Source organism: Vulpes lagopus, chromosome 7 (genome assembly GCF_018345385.1).
Source record: "Vulpes lagopus strain Blue_001 chromosome 7, ASM1834538v1, whole genome shotgun sequence".
Taxonomy (NCBI): Eukaryota; Metazoa; Chordata; class Mammalia; order Carnivora; family Canidae; genus Vulpes; species Vulpes lagopus.
Genome location: NC_054830.1, coordinates 70,327,868 through 70,350,342, shown reverse-complemented (window position 1 = coordinate 70,350,342; position 22,475 = coordinate 70,327,868). Strand labels below are relative to the sequence as shown.

At 44.1% G+C, this 22,475-nt stretch overlaps 1 protein-coding gene across 19 annotated transcripts in view; it reads left to right on the top strand.

Moving 5' to 3' along the window:
• ZNF462 (zinc finger protein 462) overlaps positions 1-22,475 on the top strand; it is a 188,650-nt gene that overhangs the window by 114,841 nt on the left and 51,334 nt on the right. For 14 of the 19 annotated variants that reach the window (XR_005989021.1, XR_005989022.1, XR_005989023.1 and 11 more), the window contains 4 exons: positions 596-760; positions 2,349-2,635; positions 5,568-5,686; positions 9,834-10,025. Coding sequence is in view for 16 of the 19 variants with exons in the window: in XM_041763294.1 (XP_041619228.1) it covers positions 596-760; positions 2,349-2,635; positions 5,568-5,686; positions 9,834-10,025 (763 nt within the window). In the remaining 3 variants the exon portion in view is untranslated. Of the gene's footprint in view, positions 1-595; positions 761-2,348; positions 2,636-5,567; positions 5,687-9,833; positions 10,026-12,376; positions 15,014-22,475 lie in introns of those variants that run through there. The other 5 variants (XM_041763304.1, XM_041763301.1, XM_041763300.1 and 2 more) reach the window with 3 other exon arrangements.

Sequence of the window (22,475 nt, the reverse complement as noted above, 5' to 3'; positions counted from 1 at the left end):
CCCGCTCCCCTTGCCTCCCGCTCCCGCCCCCCCACCCCAGGCCCCCCGGAGGGGGGGAGGGTTGGGGTGGTTTCTCTGTATTTCCTTCTGCCGAGTAGCCTTACGTGAGGCCTAGGTGCACGACAACGCTCGCTCTCTTTCTAAGGCAGCTGGGGGCCGTCTCTGGGTATCACTGGCACCTCTCAGCCGTGTTGTGGTCTGCGGTGTCCGCCACACGAACCTCACATCTCCGGGAGTAGATCCTTTTTTTTGGTCAAGAAGTTCACTAATGGCGTAGCTAACACAACGTTTCACCTGCGTGGTTGAAATTGGCTTGAAAAACCACATAACCTGGTGGCCGTGACGATGAGGCTTCTCCACAGAAATCTTCTCTACTCACAAGTTGTAACATATTTGGGTTCCAGAGACTTTGCATAGTAGGCAGCGTGCCACGGCTCTGACGAATTCGTTATGTAAAAATACTCACATATTTCTCCCTTTGGTTTTTAACCCGCTAATCCGCTTTGAAATAAAATCTGCTAGTAAGCTGCAAGAATAAATGCCGGCATGTGAGGGGGGGCTCGGAGTACTGATGGCTACCACTGTATTTCACCAGCCTTTTGGTCACTTAGAAGAGGTGCCAAAGATCAAGGAGAGGAAGGTGGTGGGCTACAAGTGTAAATTCTGTGTGGAAGTGCACCCGACGCTCCGAGCCATCTGCAATCACCTCCGAAAGCACGTCCAGTACGGCAGCGTCCCCGCCGTGTCCGCCGCCGTGAAGGTGAGAGCTGGGGGGGGGAGGCCTGGAGGAGCGTTGTTGTGTGTGAGCGGTTCCAGTTACCTATTAACCCCCCCATTGCTCAGAGCAGCTCAGGAAAGGGCGTCCCAGAATGTGGGCACTCCTGAGCTGCGCTTGGATCGGTCTGGCTTGTTGTGATTCTTTTGCAGGTTGGACCGTCTTCATCTTTCGTGTCTCGACCCGGTCGCGTTTCGATCTGGTTGCCTTCCACGCGGATAGTTTGGTGGAAACGGAGGATCTGGGCCTCTCGGGGCAGGAGGCTTTGGGTCGCCCTTCTGTGCTGCGTTTAGTGCCGTTAGGTGTTTGCTCTTCCGAGTTGCCCGAGCTCTTGATTGGAATCAAGTGGGTCCTGTTCCCCATCATCTTCTGCTCCTCCCACTGCCTGACTCCTTACTGTTCTCATCTGGCTGACGGTGTAGAGAGCCCCGGAGAATCTTTTCACTTCTTATTCTGGGTCCTCTGAGGAGCGTAAGAAACGTGAAATCTAAAGCTGAAAGCCTTCACACCACAGTAGGCCCGAGAGCCCCTTGACCTGGTTGGCCTCCTTCGTGCCCTTTTCCCGTATGTGGCTGACCAGTGATTTCCCTCCTCCCCGTGGCTCTGATGAGGCCCCCTGTTCCGAACATGGTGATCCGAAGAGCGGCCACTGTTGGGAACCGAGCCACCATCCCTGCCTTCCAGGATACGGCTAAGCACTCATTTTTGAGCAGAGACGTTGGTTAGTTCAGGGCCCCGCTCCTTCTCCCTAGATATGTGAATATATTTTTGTCATCTGCCCGTCTCCCTCCAGTGTCTTGTGTTGCCCATGGAGCATGGATGTAAAGTCTCTGCTTTTCCTGGACGTAAAGACTGAAGGCCTCTGGCTCTCAGCAGAGCAGTGGCCCCCCGGGGGCAGCGGCGGTCAGCCTCTTCCACGGCACCTCGGTGTGTCCCAGGCTTGTTTCCTGGAATTGCTCGAGGGAGACAGAGCAGCTCTTCATGTGTAATCAGTAACCCAAGGAGTCACCTCCAAACACGGGTGTCTTGAAACCAGGCTGCTCCTTAAGTTTTTCAGTCGATCGTCCGGCAGCCTTCGGTCAACGGACCGAGTCACCACAGGCAGGGTGGGGAGGAACACGGGCGGCAAGGTCCTTCCCTTCCCTTCTTTTCCCAGGGATGGCCCATGGCTCCTAGATGCCCACACTACTCTGCTTTTTCCTCCCCTCCTCCTCCTTTTCTTTCTTTTCTCTGAGCCGTCACCCTAACCCTGCTTTGTGTCAGTTTGAATCTTCTCTTTAAGATGGGAGATGAGTGAGTGAACTGTCTTCACGGTGGGAGAGCCCCTGTCTCGTGTTTCCCAGGCAGTAGCAACCTGTGCCCGGAGACGTTGCTCTAAAATAACCAGCACTGCATGAAGGATGGCAGGCGGGCTTGCCCTTCCTCTAGGGGGAGCTGGAGAGGCAGGGGAGAAAGCTTTACCAGGAAATGCTGATGAGTTTGGGAGAATGAAGGGAGAGGAGGAGAGCTGGAGACGATGATGATGGATATTTATTTTGTTGGTGGGGCATGTGTGTGTGTGTGGTTCTCTTAGCAGGAGGCCGAAGACCCTTCCCAGTTGTTCCTGGATGGACTGGAAGCAGCCAAAGATGCCAGTGGCACCCTGGTGGACCGGGTGGATGGTGAACACTGCTTGCTTGATGGAATGTTGGAGGATGAAACCCGGCCGGGGGGATACCATTGTAGTCAATGTGACAGAGTCCTGATGTCCATGCAGGGGCTGCGTTCTCATGAGAGGAGCCATCTGGCCCTGGCCATGTTTACCCGCGAGGACAAGTACAGCTGCCAGTATTGCTCCTTTGTTTCTGCTTTCAGGCACAAGTAAGTGCTGGCTCGTGATCATGGGGGGTGATGGGGAGGAGATGTCATAGTGGAAGGTGGCTGAGCTAGAGCAGGGGAGGTTTGGAGGGGTCTGTGAGCCCTGCTCAGGGTTTGCACCTGCCGTGCAATTGCTTCTGTCACCTTGAGCCTCGGTCATCTCGTCTGTGAAGTGGGGCTAAGAACCCAAGATCTCTTAACATTAGACTGGGCACATACAGGCCTTTAAAAAAAAAAATAAGGGGGCTGTCTATTTTGGATGCACTGCTATGATTTACAAAAGGCCATTTGGGAAATTGAGTGGTGAAGGAGGTAAAATTAGGACTATTCACTGGTGTGACTATTCTCTCATTGCGTGATATTTTAAAAAGACCTTGAAGTGCTTGATGTAAGGGGGGTGTTGAGGAGAAGGAACTGCCCGGGCCCATCAGGGCGTTGGGATTGTAGATTTAGAATATCATGTCAGGCTTTTGGGGGTAACAGGAAGAGGGATGGTTCGGAGAAGAAACAGCCTTTGGTTGCGTTTTTCTTTGAGCTGTGTAAGAGAGATACGTGTTCAATAATGTGTGTGCCACCGTCTTGGATGGAAGTGACCGATTGTAAGACTGACGTGCTGTTTATTTTTATGATAATTGCAAACAAATGTTGGGCTGTTCGGTTCTTAAAAAGATAAAGTGCTAGTGAGTTGTTGAAAGGCCGGAGGAGGCAATGCTTTTACAGAGAGTAGGATGGGTTACACAAACCCTGAATCCTACGGAGCCTAATGTGTCATCTTTGTCGTCAGATCCGAGCACTGACGTAAAGCTTGTGTAGTTCCCATCAGCTTAAGACATATATTTATTCCACAGCATCTATCTTGCTGTCTGATACCCAGCAGTCTCAACAGATCGTTGTGAATGAATGGATACCCCTGTTCTCGGCAGTGTGGTGGGGACTTAGTGGGGGATGTAAAGGGGAGTATAAAGATGAAGAGGCCATGGTCAGCGAGCTAAGGGAGTTTAGGGGCCAGTGGAGTTACAAATAAAGCAAGCACACAAATGGAGCAAAATAAGGCATGTACCTTTCAAAACTACAACAATAAAATGCTGTGAGGTTTCAAAGAGGGGAAATGTTATACTCCCTGTAGAAGAATTGGGAAGGTTTTACAAAGTAGGGAGCCCTTGAGTCAGGTCTTAAAGTCAGAAGACAGGACTTGACTAGTTTGGAAAGGACGCATAGCATGGAGGGAGTGATGAGAGCATAAACCTGTGGAACAGAGCGTGAGGCTCGGTGGGGGGGCGGCAGCTAGCAGTCTAGTCTGACTAATCTTTAAGTTACATGTAAAAGAATAATGGAAGATAAAGTTCAAAGACTTGAGTAGAGACCATATTTGGAATCTTTGAATGTGGAATTAATATTTTGTCATTTACATTATTGGGAAAAGGAAGACTCTGAAATGAGTAGAGTCATCATAATCACTGCCATTTATTGAGACTTCCTATGTGTCCACCGGTGCGCTAAGTGCCTTCAAGTATTATCGCATTTTATTCTTAAATCAACCCTATGAGGTGTGGTCCTACTACTCTCTCCATTTTGTGGGTAAGAAAAGTGAGGTTTATGCAACTTGCCCAGGCCACGCGGTTTATAAGCCGTCGCTGGGATTTGATCCCAGGTAGTCTGACTCCATAGCTTATGCTCTTGAGTTGAAAACAACCGTGGGAGAAACCCAACTAGGAGGCAGTAGTAGTAGGTGAGCTGAGAAGTTAGGATGGAACTTTGGGAATGGTTAAAGGAAGTAGGATCTTCACGATTAGGAAAAATCAACTTAATGTAGGGGATGAGGGATGAGAGGCAAAGTAGAGGACAAATGATACCTAGGTGTTCAGTCTGGTTGGCTTGAGGATGGTAGTGTCCTTTGCAGAAGCAAGGAAATGAGGAATAGCATTTGTTTTGGAGGGGAGAAAAAAAACTGATGGTTTTGTTTAGGGCCAGTTGAATTTAAGAAAGCTAACGGACACCCAGAGGGAGGTGTCCGGAGGCAATTGAAAGTGCTGCTTTGGAGCTCAGGAGAACATTATATATTTAAATGGTAACCAGCACCATTCCCACATGAGTCATTTAGAATGGAATCTATTTCTCTGGGGTACCGATTCAAATTAGAACTTCTTCCCACACCTTGTTTGGTAGATTTATTATTTTTTTTAGACTAGTAATTATTATGAAATACTAGGAGTTCACCATAATTAAATAACTTCTTTATAAGTTGCTCTGGAAGACTGAGGTACAGCAAACATGGTTGTGTTTATCAGAAGGGATGAGTGGCCTTTGGATCACGTGACTTCTTTTAAACGCACCTGCACTTTGCCTCCATATTTTCATGTTGGAGACGTGACAGCCCCCGTTGCAAGTAGCTCAACTACTTTGAAAGCTCAACTACTTTGAAACTTCCCTTCCCCTCCTGAGTGTCCACCAGGAATGCAGAATGGAGATTTAAAAAAGAAAACCCTTTTTAAATGCAAAGTTTCTCTAATTCTTATGTGGTTTGGTTTTTTTCTTGGATAATAAGTTGAGAGACCCTGTGATAGGTACTCCTTGCTGACTTGGCAGGAAACTTGCACTTGGTATTTTACCTTTTCTCTTTGGACGCCCTCTTCCGATTATACATGTTTCTAGGGAAGGGAAAATGAGAGTCTACTATGACCCATTCCCGCTGCCATGTCTTTCAGTCCAGAGGGCTCTTGATCTCTTCCTTCCTTTTAGCCTCCCCTCCCTTTCCAGTAGGTATGACCACTCTTGTCCTCGTTGTCGTTGTTTTTGGTAAGCGCCATCCCTGGAAAGTAACAATGACTTTGAACAGTTTAGGAATGGGTTTGCTGGGAAAGGGCAGTGGGAAAATATATGTAATTGTTAATCCTGTTGTTTTTTTCTCTCTCTTTTATTTTTCTTCTACCTCAAGCTTGGATCGCCATATGCAAACCCACCACGGACACCATAAACCATTCCGGTGCAAACTCTGCTCCTTCAAGTCCTCCTATAACAGCCGGCTGAAAACACATATACTCAAGGCTCATGCTGGTGAGTTAGCCTTCCTGATGCACAGAATCCTTTCCTTGAATTGGAAATCCAGCGGTCTTCCCTGAGTGAAATTCAAAGTCTCTTGTGCCACACGTGAGAAGAAGTTATTCTTGACATGATTGTGTGTTCATTTTTATTTTAATCTAATGAAGAAATATATTAAAAAATAAATGATCACTATATTAAAAAATAAATGATCACCCAAAGCCAAAATAGCTTGATCCATGTCATAGTTGATTTGTGCTACTAACGGGTTTTGTTTCTTAGCGAAATTTCTAAATTGCCCAGCCTTTCTACTGGAAAGGCATGAATTGTGAGTATCTACTAAAGATAATCCCCAACTAAAATAAAATTATAATCCTGAGGAAGTTCAAAGGGACAAAGTCCTCAAGCTGTGTAAGATTTCTCATGAGATGCCCTTAAATACATTTCTATACAGCAGATGAGAAATGACTTTGGGTCCTGAGTGCCCAGGAGCTGTGCTGGTCTGTGTCACTCTGTGGTTCCATCTCATTGTGCTTATCTCATGAGCAACCCTCACCTACCAGGCTGTGGCCTGAGCACGTTCTGTTCATCACACTATTTCATCCTCATGACAGTCCTAAACGGTAGGTGGTGGTGTCACCCTCAGTGTCAGAAGAGGATACAGAGACTCAACATGAAGGAACCTGTTCAAGGCTGTATAACCCTTTCACTAAGAATTCAACTTCAGAACGAAAGCCTCCATCCTCATCCCTGACAAGATACTGTTCTTCTCTCCCTTTTGCACATGATGGAGGGTGTTTGCAGGTAGCAAATCAGAGCTCAGCCAAGAGAGGAAAGAGGTGTGATGCAGGGAAGTCAGTCTGGGGGCCTCTCCGTGATGGTCTCAGCCACACTGGACTCCACAGCACCCAGTGGCCTTCTCAGAGGTCTTGCCCATGTTTCGTCATGTTGGGTCCTATTGAACTGGTTTAATGGATTGAAACTACTGAAGGCATCTAGCAGCCCCAAGCCCCACTGGGCTGCAGGTGGGACAGGGAGACTGGCTCTAGGGACTTCTGTTTGTCTCTTAGTATTTTTGTGTTTTCAGGAAAAGTCTACTAAAGGCTATAGAGTAAGAGGCTTCAGGGTTCAGACCAGTATTTTGTAACATGTACATATGGTAAACTATTCAACTGGGACACCATCCTGGACAGTTTTTCTCACAGGTCTCCACCTTGTCAAAAGCAGTCAGCAGTGGAAGTTGGGTGAATGATTTGGCCTGTGGGAAGGACTTTAAGAGAGTGCCAGAGGCTTCCTGCTGACTCTGGGGCATTGAACTGACCATGTGGACTGTGCTTGCTGGTTGGCGAGAAGGAAGCATCCAGAAAGAGAGGAGGGAGCAGTATAATTTGTTTCTCTGCACACCTGGGAAACTTGGTGTCCATGGTGTGGAGTTTAGCCACTGAGAGTGGCTGGGCTTGGAGAAAACTGATACATTTTCCAAAACTCTTGACTCATCTTGTCCATCCTAGATGCATTGTTTTATTTTAAAGGGTAAAAGTCACATAGACAAATCAAATAATCTGGATTTGAATTCTCTCTCAGGTTGTGCTATTTGCAACTGCCCAACCGGCTTCATGCAGCCAGCTTGCATTAAAACATTTTAAAATGGAATAAGGAGGGGATCCCTGGGTGGCTCAGTGGTTTGGCGCCTGCCTTCAGCCCAGGCGATCCTGGAGTCCCAGGATCAAATCCCACGTCGGGTTTCCTGCATGGAGCCTGCTTCTCCTCTGTCTGTGTCTCTGCCTCTCTCTCTCTCTCTCTCTCTCTCTCTCTGTCTCTCATGAGTAAATGAATGAAATCTTTAAAAAAAAAAAATGGAATAAGGAGGTCAATCGTATTATATGAAATAACTAATACATGTTTTTTTTTTTTTTAAGATTTTTATTTATTTATTTGTGAGACACACAGAGAGAGAGAGAGAGAGGCAGAGACACAGGCAGAGGGAGAAGCAGGCTCCATGCAGGGAGCCCGACATGGGACTCAATCCCGGGTCCCCAGGATTACGCCCCGGGCCAAAGGCAGCACTAAACGCTGAGCCATCCGGGCTGCCCCTAATACATGTTAGCACATGTATTCTATGTTGTATTATAAATAATATTCTACAGATCCATATGTATTATAGTAATAAATACCACTGTTGACAAACTGACATTATCCGGACTCCTGGATCACAGTTGGGGACTGACTGAGGTTCTAGTTCAGGTCATCTGACTGTGAACTTCCCTTCCTCCTTGGTCTGTCGGATGTTGCATCACTCAATGTTCTCTTCAAGACTTTCTTGGCAGTACATGCTCTGAGGATCACTAGTGGTAAAGTGGAGGCTCAGTGCAGAATTTGGGATGCTGTGCTCACCTCACATGTGAAAACATTAGTCATCTTCCAGGTGGCAGGGAGCTAACCATCCCAGCTGGATCAAAGCAGGGACAGAGGTTTACCTTTTTCTCTGCAGCTGTGGCCACAGTTCATTGTCACTGGCCCACATAATTTTTCCTTGCTAAAGGTCCTTTCTGCTGCTTTTTTTTTCTCCACTTCCCTTCTCTTCTCTGGTTTTACAATTTCACCTTAAAAAGAAATGTTAAGGGGATCCCTGGGTGGCGCAGCGGTTTGGCGCCTGCCTTTGGCCCAGGGCGCGATCCTGGAGACCCGGGATCGAATCCCACATCGGGCTCCCGGTGCATGGAGCCTGCTTCTCCCGCTGCCTGTGTCTCTGCCTCTCTCTCTCTCTCTTTCTCTCTCTCTCTCTCTCTCTGTGACTATCATAAAAAAAAAAAAGAAATGTTAAAAAACTTCCACTCAAAAAAATAAATAAATAAAACTTCCACTCATTTGAGGAAATTTGGAAATGAAAGAAGAAACAGAGTCAGTCCTCCATAATCTTATTCTCCAAAGACCACTGTTAACATTTGATGACATTTCCCTTCAACCATTTCCTCTATTATTATTTTTAACAGTTGTGATAATAATTCAATCTAAAATATATTGTGCCTTTCTGTTTGTTTTTCTGAGTATCACTATTTTATTTTGTTTTGTTTTTTTATATGATTACAAACTCTTCAAGAATTTATTTTAATGAATGATCATTCATCGAGAGGATGTGTCCACATTTACTTAATCATTTCCTTATGGCTGGAAACCCTATGTGTCAAAGGATATTTTTTTAATATAAACTCTGAGAAGTGCAAATACTGAGCTGCAAGCATGAGCGTTCTAAGCCTATTGTTATAAAAAGCAAAATTGCTTTCTGAGTGGATCTAACCAGTGTTTATACAACAACATAAGCATGCCCATTTCACAGCCTGGCTTTTTAAAATGCAGTTCATTTAACAGCTGACCTAGGGCAAAGGTGAATCATAGTCTCATTTGGTCACATTTGTCTCAGTGGTATAAAAATAATTAAAATTAAAATGCCTACTTCCACTGACCTGTCCTTATCAAAGAATATGGGAGCTAACACACATATACAACTCTCTCTCTTGGTTAAAGAAATGACTCATTTTTACCCATTTCTGCACGATTAAGTAGGAGCGTGGAGTTTTATGCTGAGGTTTGTGAACTGGTCCAAAAAAACCAAAAACTAGGATGTGTGGAATGGAGGGAGGTGTATAGTCAGCAAAGACGTAAAGGATGAAAATAACACAACAGAGTTTGCACTTAGTTGTCTGTGCTTGGAAAGCCACCAATAGGCCCTTGGAGTGAGAATTAAGCATGTCATATTCTGCAGATGATAAAAAAACATCCTTGAGCGAAAGCCGACATGGTCATTTCTAGTGGAGAGTGAGGGAGATCGAGAGACTGGGAAACCTTTCTGAAGGTGGGGCCGTAGACATTTGGTTTCACTCCTCGTTGGGGAATCAGTCCATAGGGCTCTTCCCTGTAAGTAGAGCATGAAATGAGAAGGGAGCAGGTCACTTGATAATGGAGCTCTTCGAGGAGTTCGAGTCCCAGAGGACCATTGTGGTTGTGTGCGAAGGGACGGTAACTGGTCTAGGAGGCTTCTCAGACCAAGACGCTTCAGAGACACTTCTCTGGCGTGAATTAACTCTGTCACTTTGTTTCCCACCCCCACCGTCTCTCCTCCCCTCTTTTTCCTCTTCTGCCCCTTACTGCCATCTTCCTCCAGGTGAGCATGCCTACAAGTGTTCCTGCTGCTCCTTTTCCACCATGACAATCAGCCAGCTGAAGGAACACTCCCTCAAGGTCCACGGAAAAGCCCTGACCCTCCCCAGGCCACGGATCGTCAGTCTGCTCTCCTCACACGCTCACCACTCCTCCCAGAAAGCTACCCCAGCCGAAGAAGTGGAAGACTCTAATGGTAATACTGGGCTTCGGGCCATAGCTAAGCACCGAAGGTCGGGGTGGGCTGGGATTCATTGCCAGTCATTCTTCCTGGAGGAAAGTTGAATCCAAAAGCATGACGGTTCAAGTGAAGGAAGAAATGGGGAAAGGTCGCAACAGTGTAAAAATGGGAGTGGGAAGGTGGGGTACCCTGAGTGAGTGTCTGGCGCCATGCAGAAATGTCAGGCTGGACTCGTGTGGGCAGTGCTTGCAGAAAGCGCACTCCCTGTGGGTGGACCAGCGTTGGGAGTCTTCTGTGTGGTTGTGAGCAAGAAAAGGAATGGGATATACCAGGCCGATTTATTTATTTAGTTACTTATTTATATCCTGTGTTGCTCTAAAAAAAATAACCTGCAAATCCAAAAAAACATATGCGTGAAGTGTCTGGGGTGTCATGTTATGCTACACAGAATTCAGAGGAGGGAGAAAGAGGGGTTGGTTGGGGCAAGTATGTCTGATTCTGTCACAGGATAATTTAGGGGTAACTAGTGATTTCCGATAACCGAAGGATGTTGAGAAAGCACCAGGTGGGAAGAGGGTCTAACTGCCCGGGTTTGGAGATTCAGAAATACAGAAAGCCATGGAGGGGTCTCGTCACTGGCAATGTACCCAAAGCTGTGGGGTAGGGGGGGAGGCTGCAGGTATGGCATAGTGAGCAAGAGGACAGCTTATTGTTTTGACCAGACCAAGAAGCAAGTGTTTTGATGGCTCAGCTCACCTCCGGGGACTGCAGAATCAGGTGCTTAGGACAGGAGGACGCGTGCAGATTCTCAGGATGTGGAAGACACCAGGGCTGCTCCCTTCCCTGCCCCTCATACTCCTTCAATCTCCTACCAGCTTGAGTTCTTCCCAGCCTGGGAATGCACTGTTCCCAAGGTCTACTGTTCCCTTCGCGGTGGGGGTGGGTGCACAGTGGACTGGAAGGAAAGTCCGTGAGCTTTTTTGCACAAAGGATTGGCTTTAAGTCTATTTTCTTTTAATGCCAGTTGTATTTTTCTGGGCAGTTGTGACTTCTACACTCACGTAGAATCAGGTAACAATACTACCTCCACTGATTATCTTGAGAGGTGAAGGAGAGAAGGCACATGTGTCAAACACCCTACACAACATCGGATGCATGGTGGATATTTAATAAAGAGTCATTTTATTGCTGCCATTTTTATTCTTCAATTGGGATTTCAGCCTTTGGAGCCACTTGTAACAAGTGTGAATTTGGGGTTATTTTTAGTGTAAAAAAGGAAAGCCTTTTCAGGTAACCTGCAGGCCTGACAGCCCAGCATGTCAACATGGTCTGATTATCAGATTATCCAAAGAGTAAATGATTAATCTTCCTTCATGAGGTCTGTAAAGACACAGCTTTGGGAGGAGAAGGGAAGGGGAGTCCCGAGACTAAAGCTGCCTTTGTTGAGTTAAGGAACTTGGTGGCCTCGCCTTTCTAGCCATCAAATGCTACGTGAAACACAAGAGTTCCCTACCAGTATTCCTGTCTTAAGGGACTTTGGCTTAACAAGGAAGGCTTGTTATTGTGACTGTGGCTTGTACAAAGTGAATCTCCTCAAGTGTCGTGTAGTAGTTCAAGGAGGATGAGGAAGTTTTCTTGGAAAACTTTGAATCTCAGAGCTGGGGTGGGAGGGCGCTGGGGTGGGGGTTCGGTGAGAGCGTATGCGAAAATGGACAGGTGTCCCCTTTGCACCTTGAGATTCTGGTCATTGGAAAAGATTGGTATACTGCAACAAAGGGCAAAATGTCATTTGATGTAAATTGTAAGATCTTTATTAACATCATTTTTAATTAATTGCTTTCATCTGAAATGGAAGCTACATTTGCAGAGCCATTTGGGTGAAATTGATCCATCCACACTATTTCCAGCAAGGACTTTTCCTGTGACATTTCTCTCAGTGTCATGCCCCCCCCCCCCCCCCCCGCCTTTGTCCTCTTCCCTTAAAAGGTGGGCCTCAGTCACAGAGCAAGGGAATCCTGCCGACTGCTCACTGTGTCTGAGTCCATCCTCTGCCAAGAGCTGTGCTCTGCACAGAAGAATCATAAATAAATACACTACCATTCTGGTCCTCCAGTAGCTTAAAACCAGATATTTAGAAGATGCTGTCAATATGGTTTTGAACCAACCATAACCCTAAGCCTGAGGTCTAACCTTTTTGGGGGTGATTTCAGATTCTTGGAAGTGAGACTACATTAGTACCTTAGGGTGAGTGGTCACAGAAATACAATGGTAGGATAACTCTCTGCTGAACACAGACAGTCTGTCTCTATTCAACCACAAGAAGATATCTGGCAATATATAAAAGTGTTTTCTTTTCTCATCCCTAGAAAAAATTCAGCAACTCTGAAAGCCCTGGGTGGCAACTCTTTGGACCTGCACTGTTTTTAATGTATATAAATAACCTTTATCAATGGGTCGGCAGTGATGAGTTTAATCTGATGGAAAAAAAAAAAAAAAAAACTTGATGCAAAGGTGGGTACAGAAATAAGGCATCAAATGGGCTATTCTCATGAATAAATGGTTCTGTAGAAAGGATAATAGTTTATTCGTTCAATAAATATTTTCTTGAATCCTTAGTGTAGGTCTTGCATAGCTTTGGGTGCCCAGGAAGGACTGAGGAGGTTGGAATTGGGGAGGACGATTTGCCGGGGAGCTGAGTGGTGGATTCCTAGAAACGCCTAAGTCTAGGGGATGAAAAAACAGCTGTGGGGCTAGACAGTAGCCTGTAAATCATGCCTTGAATGGTGTTTGAAACACGCATGTGAAATCCAATTGCACATTTTAATAGGGAGAAGCTCTGGGGCTGTTGGCTCTCAGTTCGGGTTTCCCACACTGCAGATGCCAGGACACTGTGAACACAAGCCCCAAAAATGTGTTGCAGGCCTGGGGGGAGTAGAGATCCATAAAACCAGGGAAATCACCAGTGTGTCCTTGGCTTTCCGATTCCCTAGCGAGGGATGTGAATAAAACTAGTTGACATGCTCACTGCTGTTTGCAGTGGTCAAATGCTTGCAGTCTTGAGAGCGAGCCAGTCTTCTCTGGCAGGAGGAAACAGGCTGAAAAAGAAGGTTCTTCCAAAGCTGCTTTCCCTCCCAACCCAGAGCCCAGCACTGCAAGGGAGGGGTGCTGAGAAGGTGGAGGGGAGATTTCACCCCAGCTGCCTGGCCACACACCTGTTCTGTCCATAAACAGAGCTCTTGGGCTCTGGGCTGTCCATCTTGACATGTTCCACCAGCATGTGAATTCTTTCTATATTCTCTGCGATCGGTTGTTGGAAGGAAAAGCAAGGGCTGTGTGGTGGTGGTTTTGTGTGTAGGATAATGGGAAGTGACACGTAATTGCTATTCTAAACAATGCATTAAGGGGAAATCATAAGGTTGTCAACAGAAGGAAGTGCTGCTGTGTTTGTGTTTACTGGATTCCTTCTTCTGCCATAGAAAATAGAGGACTGGGTTTTGTCACGCTTTTTTCCAAGTCTCTGCTTCCAGGATGGAAAAACACATAGACGCACACCTGTATAAAAGAACCAAGAAACGAGAAGAACATGGTTTAGTATGAAGTTTGGTTAGGTCTCTGAAGCTCTGTGATACATGGATAGTGGCCATGTCATTGAAAATTGAGCTATATCCTTTCTACGAAGTCAAGCCAATGGTGACATTTCATTATTTTCCTTCCTTGAATTTCCCCCAAAGAACAGATTATTTTCTTCCTTCTGTCTACCCAGTGATGCTGTATGGGATTGCCTGCTTTAGGAAGTAGCTACTGTGGTGCGTTTAAAGCAAAAATGAGATGCTAAGACCAGGCACCTGGGTGGAGGAGGACAACATAGTTTCTTCGTCTATACCCTGATAGCGACCTAGAGAGAAGGCCACGAACTTTTGGTCGTGATACCTTTTTCTCTTTACAGCATTGGTCTGGATACAGTCCACCCAGTGGAGAAGTCTTTGCTGTTACGGGTCAGCAGGAAAATGTTGTAAGGAGCTTTGTGATTTTATTTTTTCTGTTAGTAAGAGATTTTCTGTTAGAATTTTTTCAGTTAGCTTTTCTGTTCTGAACTCTAGAATAATGCTTGAGAAGCACTGTTTTTACTCAGATACCTCTCACTAAAGAACTCCAGGCACTTGTCATATCAAAGTCCTGGGCATTGCATGGAGAACTTACCATTGGGTCACACTCCCCATTCCAGAGTGACCTCGCTAGCAGATACTGATGATGTGCTACTATCTCTGTGCTAGCTACCCACCTCTCCCCTCCTTCAGTATCTAACTTCTTCATTTCCACTCCCATGCCTTTGAATAGGCTCTCCTGGGAGCTTGGAAGGATTTCCTCCCTGTCTGCTTCTGTCTGTAAGCCTCTGACTTTCACTTTCTCTGAAGACTGACTTTTACTGGCCCAACCCTCTACTCTGGTAACTCTTCTAGTCATGATCCTCTCAGGGCTCTGTTTGTACTTGTGGATATGCGAGTGGTTCTGCCCCCTGATTTTCTGATGGGAGCAGTTAGATGTAAGGACATATGAAATCCTAACTTCTTTTCAATGACCAGTGATTTCTTGGAGACATCACAATTTTCAATTCCTGTGTTGAGTCTCTATGTCTAACTTAACTCCGCAGAACCAAGTTAGGAGGGCACATGTATTTCATTTCCATTTAAAAGTAAAGTTCAAAAGGCAAACATTCTAAAGAGGAAACCTCAGAGACTGCTTTAACAGAAATTTTCTGACACGTTCTCCAAGAAGAGAAGATCTACCTTGATGAAGTGTTTTAAACATGGTCATTGTTCCCTGCATAACAAGCCCTTCTGTAGAGGTGGGAGATTGAAGGTGGAAACAGAGTATAAACCTTTCCAACCCTCAGAAGGAGACAGGGTGTAGTAGAGCTGGAGAGGTGTGGCATTACTAAAGTGGTCACCCGGTGGTAGAGCCAAGTGTACACAACCATTGACCCTCGAGGGGGAATGTTTGTTCTCCATATCTTTGGGGAGGGAGGGCGGGGGGAAATAGTGTTCGGCTGCAGTGAAATCCAAATTCAAAGAAACTCTGTAGAATGAAACCAACCAACAGAACCCATGGTTTAATGAGTTCTGAACATTTTCTATTCTACCTCAAAATCGTACCCACTGGGATTTTAACGTAATATATTGATTAGAGGAGACTCTTTTTTATGAGATTCATACACTGGTCAGTTTCTACCAAAATCAGGGATTGGCAAACTTTTTCTGGAAAGGGCCGGATAGAAAATATTGCCAGGTTTGTGACCCATACGGTCTCTGTTAGAGCTACTCAGCTGTGCCATTGTAATGTGAAAGCAGCCATGAATACTATATAAATAAATGGACGTGGATGTGTTCCAATAAAACTTTATGTACAAAAAAAACAGGGAAGGAAGGCCAGATTTGGCTTATGGGCAGTGTGTCACTGACCTCTGCCCTAGATAACTGGGGGTGGGTGGAGAGGATTACAGCAATACCCATGAAATTAACCCAGCCTTTAATAAATGTCATTATCAACCTTTATATTTAACACGGAATATTCCTAGATGCCACTTAAAGTGTAACTTGACCTAAATATATTCTTTATTTCATATATGAAATGTAGGGCATTAGATAGAGTTTAAAAATATTAGCACATGAATTACATTTAAGCTTAAAAGAAAATCTTCTCTAAGAATTATGTTGAGTCTAGCGCCAAGCTATCAACTCATTTAACCTTGACTGCAGCAGTACTTGACACTTAAAAATTAAGATCTGAGATGCCTGCTTTTCAAAGAGAAGCTTTTCAGATTTCTAAATAGGTCAGACATAAAATTCAACCTTTAAGAGGATCCAATTAGTTGCTAGGGCATCAGACCTTCCACACAGGTTCCAATTGCAATCAGATTTCTCTTGGGGTGAAGGAAAGAAGAGGTGGTTTCTTTAAAAATGACAATAATGCAGTGGAGACTCTAGAGTGAATAATTGTGAAGTACAAAGATGTACATAGTTTCCAGTGCATAGGATATAAGGCATAATTTTAATGGCTTGACCATAATTTTTAGTAGGTTCTTCTGGTCACAAAATGATCTGACCAGAGAATACTAACCTTCCTGTTTTGACCTAAGAATTCTACATTAAAATGTGATCTAGAGTTTATTTTCATGCTTTTTATGAAGAATGGCATTTCTACTAAAAAGATTTAGAGGTTTGTGTCTCCAGTGATAAGACTGGTACGGATGGATCTCCTGTCCTATGCCCAGCGGTCTTCAGACGTTAAGCTGTTAGAACTTGGCGTCCGTGGCAAACACGAAACCTCCAGAATCACCACCACCCCGAAGTCAAGTATCATGTGAAAGATCCTTCCCAAAGAACCCACCTGCCTGAGATTTCTGTGACTTTTTGAATTAGCCACAGTTTCATGTGCCAAGGATTAAAAAATATTTCAAGTGTAAGCTTTCTGTGTCCTGGGAACTTAGTCAACTAACCCATCTCCCTCTTCTCATGCCAAGAAAAACATTTGTTCATCAGAAATACAAGCTTATATATACTACTGAACTCATTCAGAGCTAGTTCCTCCAACACTGGAGTTTGCTTCATAACTCCATGTCTGAGTTTTACATCTTTTGGTGGACAGCTTAGATGTTACCTTAAGTCTCCTAGAACCTGTGTTGTGGGAAGTAACTGAAAGAAGAAATCTGTTTTATTCTTTGGCAGAAAATATTTTCTGTGATTGGTCAAATCATCTAAAACATTCATTTCGGTTCTTTTTGGAAAGAAAGAATTTCCCCAGTTTTCTCATTGCTGTTATCAAATTTTCTTTCTCTGTAACTAGAGCTAGATATTTTAGCCCTATTATATTTGATATAAAAATCCTTTTCGGGCAGCCATGGTGGCACAGCGGTTTAGCGCCGCCTTCGCTCCAGGGTGTGATCCTGGAGACCCGGGATCGAGTCCCACGTCGGGCTCCCTGCATGGAGCCTGCTTCTCCCTCTGCCTGTGCCTCTGCCTCTCTTGCCCTCTCTCTGTGTCTCTAGTAAATAAATAAATAAAATCTTTTTTAAAAAAATCCTTTTCTATAGGTTCTCTCCTCGCTTTCAAATACTGTTCTGTGCTAGAGGAACTTAGACAAGCAGAAAGAAAGGTATTATATTTTGAGGGACCAGCTTGAGTGAGCCATGATTCAGAGGTAGAGATCCTGGGACAGTCTTGCTGGATCCAGCAGAGGGTATGTCCCAAGCAAGAATAAGTATGCAAAGAAGATTTTTTTTTTTTCAAGTGCAGAGATGGGAAGAAGATGCTAGAAATAATATTTTAGAAAACAACTATTATTTTTAAAAATAAATTATATGAGTTTTGATGATATAGACCAGAAAAGCATGTCTAAATAATATACACATTTTCCTGTTAAATCATTCATCATCCTAAATAATATTCTACAGAAAAACCTCAATTGCGGTGATTAAATAAAAAAATGGCCAAGTAAGTAATAGCCAAAGTGACACGAGAGGTTTAGGCAGGAGGATCTGCTTGCTTTTTGCTTGGATTTACTCCCTTGTAGTCTGTGCCCAGGAAAGGATAAGTTCCTGCCACGGGGGCTCTTCACTTTGCAAGCAGTTTCAGAGCCATCAGGTCGACCCAAAGGAGATGTTTGGCTGCGAGTACAGAGCCCAGCTAAGGTTTTATTTACCAGTACACTGCTCTTCGAGAAGTCAGCCCAGGGCTGGGTTCTTCAGCTTCCTGAGGGACACAGAATATTCTTAGATGACTCATGCAAGCCACCCTCCTTATGTCATCTTTTATTTTAATGCACTGAGAGCCCTCCATCAAAGCGGCAGTGATAGCCAGTCGAGCAACAGGGCCTTCTAAAGAACCCTTAATCTAGTTCTTGGCTTTTTAGCATTGCTAGCTATTTTTTCCTCCTTGACCAGTTTGAAAGTCATCCATTCTGGTTTTGTTATAAAGGGTTTCTCTGTGTCTCTTGTTTAATTCCTAAGGGATAAAATTTACCATTATTTTTATTTTTTTAATTCTGCTGATTGCCTTAAATCTGTTATCTGATTTAATATGTCTGATGAGTCAGGGGTACAAATTATTAGTCTCATTTTATAGAGCAGGAAACTGATACCCTGAGGAGTGACATGATGAGCCTGTCACAAAGTGTGGGTGTGGGTGTGGTTGTGGGTGTGTATGGTAGAGCTTGTCTGAATCCAAAGCTTGTGCCCTTAACCTTTGTGTCGTCTCATGGCATTCTTGTAGTGGAAATGCACATCCACACATGATCCAGAGTGGCTAACGGACAACCTCCTCTTTTAATGTTTGGAGATCCTGGAATCTTCCAAAGGAAACTAAAGTCAAGTTTTTATTATTGACTGAGATTGGGAGCTTAAGTTAATAGATAGATACACAGATAGTGTTAAGTTAGACCAGAATGGAGTGAAGTGAGAAATTATGCATTTAGATTTTAATAGTTACAGCCATGGAGAGGAGAAGAAATTGAAGAGTCATGGAAGGCTTCTGGGGCTCAGGCTGGGCCTTGAAGGCTGAGTGTGTTTTACACGGTGGAAGTCCATTCAGGGTGGGAGGAGTATCAGAAGTGAGTAAATGTAGAGAAGGACTCCTGGGATATGCAGAGACTGATTGGGCCATACAGGAGGGTGCATGTTAGTGAGAGGAGAGTTGGCGAGGTGAGCAGAGGTGCAGACTGCAGTGGTACTTAGTACCAGGAAGACATTTTTAGTTTTTAGATGCAGGTTGAACAGGGAAGACCAGCAGCAAGGGCTCTATCTCCTTTGGAAGTAGGAGGGTACTTTTGAACCGTAGGTGAAATAAGCTAGCATCTATAGTCTTTGCATTAAGATGCCCACACAGATTATTCTTGATTACAAAAGTAATACCTACTCTTAATTAAAAAACAGCTTCATGGCAATATGTAAAATAAAATATAAAAAAGTCATCTGGATGTTTGTTCTATACATACACAAACATAGGTTCTGTTTTAATTTTTTTTTCTTTAGAAAACTGGAACCATAATATACAAATTATTTTTTTTTCATGTTTTTTGGTTCTCACTTGATAGGTTCTATCATTACTTGATTCACATTATATTTTAAAATATGAGGGTCTGTATCTCAAAGAACAAAAACCAATTCCCCTTCATATAATAAATATCAGGTTATTTAAAGGTTGCAATTATTTGTGTGTGAGAGAGAGGGAGAATGTGTTTAGGATGAGATTCTACGAATTAGATAGGGCCTTTGAGGTTTTGCCAATCAAAAATCCATTAATTGTGTTAATTTTAAGGCTCACTCATTGCTTAAAAATTTTCTTAAGTTTTTTTTTTCCTATTGCTTGAGGCTTAGTACATTTGAAATATTGGCAAATTGTCCATAAGTTAAATGACAGAATCAAGATTACAGACTGTCTAGACTGTTCTGAGTATGAGCTATAATGAGATTTTGCTAGGTGATAAATATAAAATATGCTGGGTAGCTTCTGACCCTTATATTCTCTTCCAGTACTAGACTTGCCAAATATTCTTATAATTGTTGCTTATCATATCTGTCTCCCCAGCTAAACTGTGTGCTCTCTGAGGTCAAGGACTGTTTCAGATCCCTAGCACTTGGCAGGCCATTCAATAAATATTTGTTGATTTGAATTAGGGCAGCAAAATGCACCACACACAAGGAGAGCTGACAAAACAGTAGTTTATGTGTGGAAAAGCCTGGGACTTTTAGTGACTGTGAGCTCACTTATGCCACATAATGTTTGGAAAAAGCCAATGGAATTGGGCTGCATGTATACCATGATGTGCTGCCCTATACTGTGCACATTTCCTGGGTCTCACCTGTCTCCTCCAATTAACTAACTTTGGCCTTCTCCCCAATGACCACACCATATCCCTTTCAGCTTCTATGACCAAAGTGACTATTTCCTCCCAAGTGGCCAAGAAGAGGGAGAGCACATACCTTACTCTCTGCCACCTCTTGAGAATATTTCTGCTTCCTTCATTTAATGGTCCCTTTCAAATGCCTGCTCTCTGCTTATTTCCTCCTCCTTATCTTCTGGAATGTTCTTTCACTTTTCTCAGTGAACTCAGTGCCAGGTTCACCGCTTTCCTTTTGACTGCAGCCGTGACCATCATGCTCTGGAATTCCCAAGGTATTAGACTCAGTGATAATGACCCAACAAATAGTTGCCTCTCTTCAGGTAGAGAGACTTAACCTCCTTCCTGACTGTGTTCCAGCCACCATTCCCCGGTGCCTGAATTCACCCTACCTGCTTCACCTCGAGCATCTCTAGCTCTGAATTCTCTGTGACCTCTCTACCCATCCCAGGCCAGGTTAGCCATTTCAGAGGGGCTTTCCCCAGCATCCTTTTTCTCTTAACTCCCTTGTCCTTCACTGCTTTCCAACTTGCCAGACTCCTACACTAAAGAACCCTCACTCCACTTCTCTGATTTTAGCTAGGTGTCCTGGCTCAGATCCCAAGCTTCTCCAATCTATTATCAAGGTTACATTTGTAAACCACAAGTCTGATTTACTTTTAAGAATAAATTTGAGCTTATTCAGATTTATCCCTTTATAACGCCAGCTTACCTGCAAGTGTGCCAAGTGTTTCTCCTGAGTGAAAGAGACCAGAGTGGAGTCACAGCCACTGTGTTAGAGGTTGCAAGTAGCTGCAGTCTATCTTGCCTGCCCCAAAGCTAATAGTAGATCAATGGCAGGAGCAGCTATGTAGTTAATAGCTGTGGCAGTCACAAATGATTGTGCTTGTGCATTGTGATTTTACTGTTACTCTGTTTCACCGTTGTGGTTTTTTTTTTTTTAAATGTTGCCCATGGGTAAGTTTTTAATTAGGAATACAGAGAGGGGAAGATGAAGAAATCCACTCCTACCTTGCATGCAAGCAAGAATAATGCCACCAGCATGTCCGTTAAGAGAGACCACAATTGTGGTAACTAAGTCAAAAGCAGTGAACTGTGAGTAACATTCCCAACTAACACATTGAAAGTGGTAAGTCCTGTATATTGTTATGTTAATAATAAGATCATTTTTGCTAAGACAGCTAGAATATACTTTTGCATCTTGGGTATGTTGCATAGGTACGAGAACACTGGAAAACCTCGCTCTTGAAACAATCTAATTCTATGTGAAAGATTTATTTTTTTCCTAGTGTTTTTCAGTGGCTTTATTTTTATGTGCCTCTACCCCTGTAGCTTAACAAAAAGGTTTATAGTGCTTTTCACTATATTTCTCCCTCTTCTAATATTCTGTTATATTATCCAAACTTAAGTTATGCCTGGGGAAGACCATTGAGAACATAGATGTTCACCTACTGTGGATTGCCAGAGCAGCAAAGAGTTCGAGAACTCTAGGATGGAGGGGCGGTTCTGTGCAAGTCAGAGACAGGCTTAAGATTTGATTTAGTTATGTGTTTATTTATGGGCCATTTCCTAAACTGAGAGAAGGCCAAAAAAAAAAAAAAAAAGTATGAGAAAGAAGTTTTGTAAACTAATATACCAAGCAAATTGGTGGTTTTCATACTCATCACCATAATCCCAATCAAAGGAGGTGACTCTACTTGAGCTGGCCACATAAAGCCATAAATAAAGTTGAGAAGTGCCGAGGGTCACAGGGCCAGACCCTTCCTGCAGACCAAGGGGAGCAGCTCTGGGCTTCCAGTGTCCAGAAGGGTTATGAGGGTTAATGATACACACAGGTCAGCAACATCTGATGACACATTGAGCCTGATCCAGTTCTTCCGGGGCATTCTGGTGGCCGTGGCTCCCCTCAGGCCCTTGCACTCAGGGGAAGCATCCAGATGTCTCAGAGAACCTCCTTCCCAGCTTATAACCATTTATTTTCAGTGGAATTTTGGAGGTGGGCTGCAATACTGGCATCGAGTATGACTCTCCTGTGCATCCGTGGATTCCTTTTAACTGAGCAAAGCCACTGGCGCTCATGAAAATTAGAGGCAAATGCTCTCTCGGAAACTGGTTCTCTGCACAAGAATGTTAGGCTCCTGAGTTTGAGGTCTGGCTTGAGAGCTGCTATAGACCCAAACCCAGGAATCCATCCATACAGCAGGCCATGAGACACCCACCTGTGCAGCCTCGGCGGAGGTCCTGTCCACTTCCATCTCTCCGGAGTGTGCTACAATAAACCATCTACCTTTTCTGAGCCTCCATTTCTTACATGTAAAATAATGTTAATGCCACCTTTGTGGGATTATTTCGAGGATCAAGTGAGATAACATGTGGAAATGTGCTTTCAGATTCTAAGTGACTGTAGGAATCTTAGATATTATTAAAGTAGTATAATAGAAGCAAGTTTCTTGTTAATATATAATCAGTTGTCATCATCCAGAGATTGATGAGGATTTTTTTTTAATAAAATAGGAAAAAAATGTTCTTGTTTAGCCTTAGAAGCTGAATGAAATCTCTCACATCATGAGC